Here is an 11,192-nt window from a genome sequence, read left to right as displayed (position 1 = left end):
AATAAAAATGCTGTCGCTACGATGGCTTGCAGCAACTCGGCGCCTCGAATCAGGTAAGTGAAATTTGAATTTCAGTAATGATCATTAGTCATGAAATTATTTCCAGCACATAATAATTATAAAGAAAATATCGCAATGCTGAAGACTAGATCTACAATACATTGCGCATTTCTGAAATATTATTATCAATCTAACGAGCAAGCTACAATTATCAAATTGTTAGGATTATTGTAGAACCCATTAGAACTTTAAGTCGTAGTCTGGGAAGCGAAACGCTTTTCATAAAGTGCGTAAATGTGTGTACATCAATTTTTCTAAGTTAAATTAAAAATTATAAATAAAAAAAAACTGAAAATTATAAAAGTCGTCGCCACTTTTCGGTGAAAAGAAATTCCAAAAACAAATTTCCATAATTTTTTTTAAAATCTATCTCTCGTTGCCCTGTTCCGCATGGTAACTTCATCGTTTAAAAAACCGACATACGAAAGAAGATCCGTAATGAGTCATAGGTGCCAGGCTGCTCGGAGAGAGTAGTGGAAGTGGCGAAGGTGCGGATTTTGAGAAGAATAAACGAAACGGGGGGTGAGGCTGGGGGGCATGAGGACAGACGAACGCAGTGCGACCTAAGAAATTAGACGGACGGTGGGAGGGATTCGTCGAAATAAGACGGACGAGCGGAAGGCAAGGTGTAAAAAGACGGACGAGTGGAGGGCAAGGTGTAATAAGACGGACGAGCGGAGGGCAGAGTATAAAAAGAGGGACGAGCGGAGGGCTGGGTGGAATAAGACGGACGAGCGGAGGGCTGCGTCTAAAAGGGCAGACGAGCAGAGGGCTACGTCGAAAAGGGCAGACGAGCTGGGGGCTGGGCGGAATAGGGCGGACGAGCGGAAGTCAAGGTGAAATGAGATGGACGAGCTGGGCGCTACGTCGAAATGTAACGGACGAGCTGAGGGCTACGTCGAAATGTGACGGACCAGCTGAGAGCGGGTCGTAATAGAACGGACGAGCGGAGGGCTGTGTCATGAAGGCCAGTCGAGCAGAGAGCTGCGTCGAATTTAGACAGACGGTGGGAGGTATTTGTCGAAATAAGACGGACGAGCGGAGGGCTACGTCGAAATTAGACGAACGGTGAAAGTGAGACATCGGAATAAGACAGACGAGCGGAGGGCTATGACGAAATTAGACGGACAGTGAAAGGGAGACATCGAAATAAGACGGACGGGCAGAGGGCAACGTCATGAAAGGCAGACGAGCAGAGGGCTACGTTATAAGGGGTAGACGAGCTGGGGGCTGGGCAGAATAGGGCGGACGAGCGGAAATCAAGGCGAAATGATACGGACGAGCTGGGGGCTACGTCGAAATGTCACGGACGAGCTGAGGGTGGGTCGTAATAGAACGGACGAGCGGAGGGCTATGTCGGAAAGGGCAAACGAGCCGTGGGCTTGATGAAATAGGGCAGACGAACGGAGGGCAGAGTAAAATGAAAGGGACGGGTTTGGGGGACCGTGTGAAACAAGGCGAACGCGCGAAGGGCTGCGTCTAAAAGGGCTTGCGAGCCGGGGGCTACGTCGAAATTAGACGGACGGCGAGGGGGAGACGTCGAAATAAGACGGACGGGCAGAGGGCTGGGTGAAATACGGCACACGAGCGGAGGGCTGTGTGAAATAGGACGGTCGAGCAGACAGCTGCATCATCAAGGGCAGGCGAGCAGAGCGCTATGTCAAAAAGGGCAGACGAGCTGAGGGCTGGGTGAAAATGGACGGACGAGCGGGGAGTTGCGTTCAGAAGGGTAGACGGGCACAGGGCTATGTCCGTGTCCGAGTCCGCAGAAAAGAGTGCAGATGCATTGTGCTGAATGGAAAAAACGGCAGAGGAAGCGGTTGCATAGATTGTAGTCAGTCGAACATGGGGAGGCCTAACAATAGATTCAAGCAGTGCGGACTCGAAAAAATTGGCGAAGGAGCCCAGTGCTGCTTTAGTAAGAGGTTAGTCGAAGTGAGGGTGCGGAAAAACGCTTAGGCAAACGCAGTGCTGACTGGAAATAACGGCACATAAAAGCGAGGGCGCTAGTTGTAGGCTAGACGAACAGGGGGTTGCCTTGGAAAAGGGTTAGGCTAAGTCGGGCTCGAATAAAAAGGTGGTCGAGCCCATTTCTTCTCTGAAAATGGCCAATCGAGCATAGTGTTAACTTGGATTGACAGTTAACGACGAGCAATAACAGCAGGCGGCTTGGGGACAAGATAAGGCGGTCATAGTAAGGTCTTAGGAATGGGTTCGACGGAGCAAGGGCGCGGAAATGATCCCAGACGACCACATTGCTAACTAGAAATTATGTCAAACGGAGCGGGTTCTCGGAAAAAGAGGACGGATGTGTCTAATGCAGGTTTGAAATAGAGTTAGACGAAGTTGGGTTCGGAAAAGAGAGCGGACGAGGCCATTCTGACTTAGAGAAAGAGTTAGTCGAAGCAGAGTCTCAAAAAATAGGTCGGAGCGAGCATAGTTTAAGCAGATGGGAAGGTAGAGCAACGACTCGGAAGAAAAAGCGGTCAACCTCAGGGCGGTCTCAGAAGAGTGTCAGATATATAGAGATTTGTGTGAAGGGCAGATGTGCTCAGTGCTGCTTGATAGAAGAGTCAAAGTCAAACATGGACTTTGGTAGAAAGGCAAAGGAGCACAGTGTGGCCTGGTTTAGCCGTAGAAGACGTGAAGATAATATTGAAAAGACAAAAGCAACGGGCGGAACAGGTAATGCAACAGACCAAAGGTAAGCTGTGGTATAAGTGTCAATGATCAAGAGTTAGACGTAATCGATGTTTTGGGAAATATGGGAAAGGAAGGACGAGAGCGGAAAAAAAGGTAGAATAACGAGAACGGTCTCACCACCCTACGCTTATTTAACCTTTCGTCAGTTGACATTCTGTCACCTCACCCACAATTATTTGTCTTGATTCCAGTTTTAGAAGTTGAACGAGTAAATTATCACTCTTCTTTTTAATTATTTATCTAATTACCTCAATTCTAGAAAAAATTTTTCATAAGTCCACTTATCCATAACTGTTTGTGATGAACTCAGTGGTGTATGAAAATTTAAATAATTGAGGCCCGTATTGAGAACAACCAAAACAGCTTAGGGAGATGATTGAAAAAACAGATTTATATAACAAATCATCGTTATTTACACAGAGTATAACGTTTTATCGAATTATTCGAATTTCGTCTACTATTAAGCTGACTAGTTTTTAGTAAAACCTTAGTAGAAAAGAAAAAATATAAAAAACATGTTAATTCATATCTCCCAATCCGGATCGTTGCCAACGTCGTCATCATCTTCATCCATACTATCATCAGCCTCACCATCTTCGCTGCCATCATTTTCACCATCGTTGTTCATATCATCATCATCATCTTCTCCATTTTCATCATTGCCATTAACATCAACATCATCACCATTCTCGTCCTCCTCCTCAACAACATCATCACCACCATCATCACTATCCAAGCATTGTTCGAAATGCCCCCCCTGTTGCTGAATACACAAAATAGCTCTACGTCTTATCTGATGTGTAGCTGCGTGTATTTTTTCGGGTTCTAGATGCTGGGCGTGATGTTGGATTCTTTGTATCATGTCATTTGGGTCATTGAGGCCGCCATTGTGATAAACTGCTTCTTTGGATGTCCGCCAGTAAAAGTAGTCCAATGGGTTCAAATCAGGAGATTTTACTGGCCAGCGTACTGGACCATTATTGCCTATCCAATGGCCGCCATATACCTTGAAGAATTAAAATATTTTATAAGCGATTTTAATATACCTGGGTAAAATTTGTTATGAAACCAATAATTTTTCTAGCCGACAGTTGTACATGCAGGTGCATGTACAGACATATACATATTTGGTTTCTAGCGCTGTACTGTGAATGCATTCTCACATGCTCCCCGAAGTATACTAATGAAGCCGTGTTGGTTTTCAAACTTCTGTAGACTAAAGTAGTACGAGTAATCAAAATACTGGCAGCATACGTAGAGATTAAAAAATTTTATATTCAAAGTAGAGTTGAAATAAAAGGGAAAGAGGAGGAGAGCGGATTTTAATTGAGATTTGAGAATCTTTGAGCGACGGAAATAAAACTCGTCAAGTATGATACAAAGTAGAAAATTTTCATAAGGCTATCTGTCCTAGAACGACTTTTATATTTTTATAAAGAATAATATAAAAGTAATTAAATTTCCTTTCAAGTCAGAGCAATATTCCCTTCAGCAAATAATTGGCATAAAACCACGACAAAATTATCCTACATGAAATTTCAGAGCGTTAAGACTTTCATTAGGAGAAATCGCGTAATACAATTTTTGGTAAGGAAGGGTAAAGCAAGCAGAATAAGTGAATAAACAGTTGTAGAAAAGAAATGCTTTATTCGAGAGAAAGCCTTTGGCGTCCGCGTCACGGAAGAGACTAGAACGAATTGAGCGGCAACGCCGCTAGCCGCCAAGAGAGAGCGAGACGTGTAGTCACGCACATGCGCAGAGCAAAATAGGTGAGATGCTTTTACATATTTCCAACAACAATGTATACTATAATAATTACCTGATCAAGATAATTCCTTACATTCGCAGCAGTATGTGCTGATGCACCGTCATGCATGAAAATAAGATTTTCTTGCAGTTCTTCTGGCACACCATCAAGCAATCCTGGAAGTATATCCTGCAGGAACTCAAGGTAATTTTTAGCGTTTAGTGGGTTTGGAAGTTGTACCGGACCAATAACTTGATTACCAATCAAGCCTGTCCATATATTGACTGAAAACCGATTTTGAAATCGATCTGGAAATAATGAACAAAATTTATAAATTTTTCAGTTTATAGTACATTTTGATAGATGTTTGGCGACGCAAGACGTCTCCTATCTACGCATATGTCGTATTGTGTTTTTTGAGACAACGTGAGCGAAGCGAGTCATACCGTACAAAGAATTGCAGTTTGATAATTTAACCATATTATTTACAAAAAGTAATATTTATGTTAGTATTTTGATCTTTTATGATTGCATTTGTTCTATTTCGTTTTTTCTCTTCTACGTGCCCACAATTTTAAGGCTATTAAAGGAAAATTTGACTGAAAAATACGTGAGGAATTGTATACATTCGTACTACGAAATAAAGTATCAGTGCATGATATTTTTAAAAACGGCGAATGAACATCTCGCTTGACAAAATATTATTGCTCTTAAATAGTCTTTCGCACTTATAGATGCATATACGAACTACATTTACTTCGTGATTTAGATTAATACTCAATAATGTATGAACTGTGAATCAGTTTTGACTTTATCTTCCCATTGTTTAAATGTGTGTGGCGGACGTGCTTTATCTGTTGATCTACTTGGTTAAAACTTTCAGTTTTTCCTCAGCATCAATAAAATAATTTAGTTCAGCTGTCGCGCGGCTGCCGCTTAACTGCCGCGCCGAATTTCGATTTTTATGGCGCGCCCGCAATAAATAAAAATTGCTTTGCGCTCTCGCTAATCCCTTGTTGTTAGCGACAAAACACGTCTCATCACCCTGCTTTCCCGTTGGTCCTCAGCTACCCTTTTCACGGACTTCGTGGGTGGGACTTACCTTCCCCCGATGCCCAAGGGAAGCGTCTTCGCTGAGGTATGACGAGTGAATCGTCACTCACGCTAGAATTGCCGACACGCTTACATCTCTACTCTCTGCGAGATGCGCGGTTTTTGCGTAGACTAAGTCTCTACTATTAAGTATTTGTAGTAGTTAGTCTACTTTTAATAAAACATCAAGTTTTCCTTTACACCTAAATCATCGCTATATTTATTTAATATATTCACCCACCAAACGGACCTCCATGTGGATAAACTGAAAAAGCAATTTGAACGAACTAAATAACGTTTTCATTAATAATTGTTTATAGATCTAAAAATATAAATTTTATTACAATAGAGAAAAATTTTTTTTTTAATCGCTAGAGATCGTAGATTGTTTTTTTTATAAATCATAACTAACGCACCCAATGACAAATTCACGGCCGGATCCCGGTACGGAGACTCCGTATTCCAAAATAAACTGCTGATCCGATTAAAATTTTCCTATGTGTGTGCGTGTATTATTGGAAGAAAGTTTATTTTTATTATACTCGTAATAATATATTTTTAGATATATCTTTTTAACATTTTCGGTTTTGCGAACGCAAAGATGAGACTTGGAGTACCATTGCTTTTTGAAATGTGCGCAGAGTCGTGTCTTCGTGCAGGGGGTATAGAAAAATTCTTTGAAAAATGCTTAAAAAATGTTTATTATTAAGCGTATCCTAAAAATAAATTTTCTTACAATAGAAGACGCACACGCATAGGAAAATTTTCAGGGGATTGATTTTTTTTAGAATGTGGGGTCTTTAACTATTCAAAACAGTTACCTTCCCGAGCCATATGCGGATTTTCATGAGCCCACTGATGCTCATTGTGCTGATTAAACATTCCCTTCCGTACGTATGTTGATTCATCAGTCCAGAGAATTCGATCCATAAAGCCTGGATCAGCATCTATTTCATTCAGCAAGAATTGACAGAACACAATACGGTTCTGGGCATCTCTTTCATCTGTTTTGAGAATGTATAAGTAATATTCAAAATAACCATCGTATATAATTATCTATGCTACTTAGAAAAATTGAGAGATTCTATGAATGCGAATTAACAAAATTTTTTGATTAGAATTTTACATAAGAGTTTAGCTTGAAAGCTGAAAAATGTGTACTTTTTAAAGTAAAGTAGCCGAGGTATTTTATTTGAATATACGTCTTTTGATACCCCAAATTTCTAAAAAAATTCATAAACTTCTAATAGTCATGGGTCATTTTGAAGAAAGAAAAATCAAGTAGGCAATCCAAGTTTAACAAACAGATTCCTATAAAATCCAATGCATTCATCAATTAATTTTTTTGTAAATTAAACTTGAGAAAAACTATTTTTAGACTATAGTAGGTTATTTTAAACTAATTACTACTTCAAAACTTCAATAAACTTTCTATCAAACAATTAAAAATGGATTTTTTTCAAATTTTTTTCGGCCGAATTGTTTTAAATTTATTAAGATACAGACCAAAACTAAATAAGTTATCAAACAAATTATTCTATTTATAACTTAATCGAAATAAGTAACCCTACTTTTTTTTGTCATTTATTTCTTATAAAAATCATTCTACCTCATGGTCATCAAAGATTACTAGAAAAACAAAACGACGAAGTAACTCCTATCGTAAAGGTTGGTCAAGTGATTTCCGTGAAAAATGAATGGTAATAAAATGCAATGAAGCTTGAGATCTTTCGTGTCGATCAATTTGCCAACAATCTATTGGGATAATTGACAAATTTATGACAGGAAAGGGAAAGAAAAAAACACGGATTTCTGAGCTGATTTCGAGAATATAGCTACTTTGCCTATTTGCCATTTGGTCAAAAAAGCTTAAACTAATGCAAAAAACTCATCTCATAGTTTAAGGTTTGATTCGAGAAATTGCAGGAAAATTTTCCAAGAAATTTCGATTCGTTGATTTCTAAATTACACATTCTAAAAAAATTAGTTTTTAAAATGATGTTGAAGTTTGTATCGCTGCAGAGCAACGATTTTTTTTAATTTAGGATATAGACGCTATTTCCTGTCAAAATTTAATGGGCGTATCAAAAATAGTAAAACTGCATGAAATTTTCAAATATACAATCTTTGCGATTTCATATTTTGAATATTTAAAAATTTGATTGAGATCGCTATGACCAAAGCTGGCAACTAGCGATTTCGAGTGACACGCCCTTCTTCAGGAAAATCACGAGGCCGAGTTTGCGTTTCCCCTTAATTTCACGATTCGATCTTGCATTGTTAGAAGATATTACAAAAATTGTAGTTGCAAAATGAACATGTATATTGAGTTTGATCAAGATATCTTGTAAATTCTAAAAATGCCAATGGTTAACAGATATACAACAATAATAGCGAAAAATATACCTCATTTCAAGTGTTTTGTAAGCTTATAATAACTATCAGATAGTTAGCAAACCGAAAAAAAAGTTTTAATTTACTACAACACAAAAAGTCCCAACAGGAAATAACAAAATTAGACGTCAAATTGTGGAAATAAAAATTTTTTTAGGCAGTGAACTTGGAAAAAAATGAAAATGGACAACCTGAAAAAACGATTTTGAAAGCTTCCCACGAAGTCCAGTTCAACTACAATCTTAAATGATCGTTCTACTTCGGTGTAGAACAATTACATCTATCGAATACAAAAAAAAATCGACAGGAAAACTGCAGAAATAAAAAAGTTAGAGCGAAAAAAAAAATTTTTCGACAAAACCCTTTACAATGCTTCCTCTTCAAGGAAGCAAAACTGCAGTAACAGCCATAAAATAATAAAAGAAATATATATTTTCATGTATAACTTACGAAGTTCCTGAACGGCTCTGTAGTGATATGCGTGTTGTCCATCATCCCGCATGACTCTTTGTGCCATACTGTACGTACATATGACTCCTAGATTTTCGGATACTTCACGGGTAGCTACACGCAAACTCTACGTCGGGTCCTCTTCAAAAACTTCAACGATCGGCTCATGCAGTTGATTTCGCAGCTCACGTGGACGACCTCCATCTGCATTCGTCACCGCCGCACAACCAGTATTTCTTAACCTCCGAACTGTGGTGTCGATGGTTCGGGGGTTAACTGGCCTTCCGTGTTGTGCCGACCATAGTTCAGCAGCTTGTCGAGATCTTCCAAGCCCAGGCCCAGCCTCACCAAAATAAATCACCATGTCGACGTACTCGTCAATCGTGAATTGACCAGCCATTCTGTTGCCCACGATGGAAGTCGCGCTCGCGCCGTAATCGTCGACATATAACTTGATTTTCGTTAGAAAAAAATGAAGACAAAAAACAAATGCATCTCTCCGTGGTCATTTTCGAATTCTTTCTTTAATTTTGAAATTTTTTGGTTTGTAAGTTCCTTACCGTGTCAACATTACACATATCAAGTGTCGCGTTAGCGGCACGCAGGCGAGTAGTAATGAAATGTCTATGAAGCCTGGCCGCAACGGACACTATAATACAATAAGTTGGCTAAAGTGGGTGTGGCTAAAAATGTAGAGTTGAATTACATCATATCAATTGTACAGTGATATGCCCGCATCACATATAACAATCACAATTTATTTTTCCGTTGATGTACATCAGGATATTTCACTGGCTTATGAAAATATTTTGATGGCAAAATTAACATGACAGCGAATAACTCACAGGACCGTAATGATTAATTTATTTCTTGCAAGAAAATTACTTATAAATTATTTGACTCACGGGTCAAGGTTTTACACACGTTTCCAATTAATTAACGAAAAAATAATATGACATAACGTGGTAAAGTTATAGTCTCGTGAAAATAAAACATGAATAAAAAATTACCCATTGATTTATGCATCTATATACATGTATGGAAAGTCCTAACTGTGTACCAAAATGTTATAGTATAACGTGAAAATTATTAAAGCATTGACAATAACTCGCATAAGTAAACTTGGAGGTTGCGGGAGTAACGCCTCAGCGTTAGTCGGCGAACGATGATGATGGTTTTAAACTTTTATTTCGACAGGCATGTCATTGTCGTGTGTCGTTCATTGATACATGATAATTTGAAACCATATGTAACGAAGCTTTCCATTAGTTTCGTCTCGATAAATAAATTCAGAATTGCTTGTAGAATTGTGTTAGTTTCGATTCAATAATTAGGTAATCAGTAACTTGACCTCAGCCACATCGCTCGCAGCGAGTCGGTGCGAATGGGGCGCTTCGGTTTATTATTTATTTCAGGCTTGTTGTTTATTAAGTGCCAAGAGACGTCAATCATATTTCTTTGTAGAAAAGTACAGGGAACAAGATGGTATAAAAATTGTTTAAACCCATACGGTCAAGCTACGAGAAAAATGCATTTGAAAAAAGGTAATAACTTAAAAAAAATAATTATAATTATTGATTAATTGCAAACGCACATCACTCCACGCGCTAATTTAGACGCTTTTCTTTCTCTGTGCCACACGTTCTGCAGTTTTGTAGCTACAACTCGCAAAACAACTAGGCACATAATATATGTATTAGTTATTAAAATATGAATAGCTTTTCTAGGCTTTTTTCAGAAAAAAATCGTTTTATAAAGGTCTTCTTCTTTATTCTCAAGCTTCCTTTGTTTTTTGTATATCGAGTTGTATATCGTTTAAAATAAAAATTTGTAACACTATTTCCAGCTTGCAATATTGGTTCTGAACAACTTCAATAGTATATGCAGAAGAGAGAGAGAGAGTGAGTGAGTACTAGGTAGGATCAACGAAGTGTATGTTGTTTAGAGGTTCTATATACAGAGATGAGTCGCAGTTTTTTATCCCCCGGATTAGGGAAGAGACCGCACCTAGCCGGCATAAAAACCCTAGTCACAAGTGGGGAAAAGCCTTTTAAATGCAACAACTTTATTGATAAAAATTACAACCAAATAGAACGCAAACATCGAAATAAGTCCGGCGCAGAGGCGTCGCTCGCCTTTGGGCTCTCTCCCTTACAATTTCCGCGTATGTGCGCGCGTAATCCGGTGGATCATCCGGTCCACTTACCGCTTGCCTTAGGACTCGTGAGAGAGGGAGAGGATAGAGAAAGTGAAGAATTCTCTAATCTTCTAAAAGTCTAGAATTCTCTAATCTTCGAAAATTCTAAAGCTTTAGTCTCAGCTTCCCTATTCGTAATGTGAATATTACATTTTTTTTTCAGTTTGTATAGTCAACATAACGTAAACCAAGATCCAAGAAATATCGGTTTGCACAAGACAGTGTGGGCATTAGAAAAAATATATGGCTGCAAGTTATCTGCGAATGATCCTTGGGTGAACGTTTTCAGAAACTGGTTGAGAAGAGAAGGAAAAAATATAGATGCACTCCTCTCCTTTCAATATACTCATGGCGTCGTCACACCAGATGATGTACTCCAGATACAAAATTATATTCGTGTATGTCTTAACAGAACTGTGGGAACAAAAAAGGCAAAGAAGCAATCGGCTGGACCCTCACTGGTCGAAGAGGATCGGTAACAATTTACGAATTGCAAAAAGCACGCACCCAAGACACTCTAAATTGTCAAAAAATGCACTTCTTTGAATA

At 38.9% G+C, this 11,192-nt stretch overlaps 1 protein-coding gene across 1 annotated transcript; it reads right to left on the bottom strand.

Annotated features, from left to right (window-relative positions):
- Positions 1 to 3,286: 3,286 nt before the first annotated feature.
- On the bottom strand, positions 3,287 to 8,513 carry LOC131671826 (uncharacterized). Its single transcript, XM_058948576.1, has 4 exons — positions 8,447 to 8,513; positions 6,424 to 6,606; positions 4,583 to 4,818; positions 3,287 to 3,769 (listed from the first exon to the last, which is right to left on the bottom strand). Exons 1-4 carry the CDS (start codon positions 8,511 to 8,513, stop codon positions 3,287 to 3,289), a joined length of 969 nt encoding a protein of 322 aa, XP_058804559.1.
- Between the last annotated feature and the right edge of the window lie 2,679 nt (positions 8,514 to 11,192).

This window comes from Phymastichus coffea, unplaced genomic scaffold (genome assembly GCF_024137745.1).
Source record: "Phymastichus coffea isolate CEN01 unplaced genomic scaffold, Cenicafe_Pcof_1.1 PCOF00010, whole genome shotgun sequence".
Classification (NCBI taxonomy): domain Eukaryota; kingdom Metazoa; phylum Arthropoda; class Insecta; order Hymenoptera; family Eulophidae; genus Phymastichus; species Phymastichus coffea.
This window is presented reverse-complemented; position numbering and strand designations above follow the sequence as displayed.

Excerpts from the sequence above, each read along its gene's own strand:
- LOC131671826 (XM_058948576.1), bottom strand. The coding sequence starts at position 8,513 with ATGGCACAAAGAGTCATGCGGGATGATGGACAACACGCATATCACTAC. Across the intron at positions 6,607-8,446 it reads CAGAGCCGTTCAGGAACTTC|ATGAAAGAGATGCCCAGAAC; the intron begins GTAAGTTATACA and ends TTCTCAAAACAG. Across the intron at positions 4,819-6,423 it reads TCCGCATATGGCTCGGGAAG|ATCGATTTCAAAATCGGTTT; the intron begins GTAACTGTTTTG and ends CATTATTTCCAG.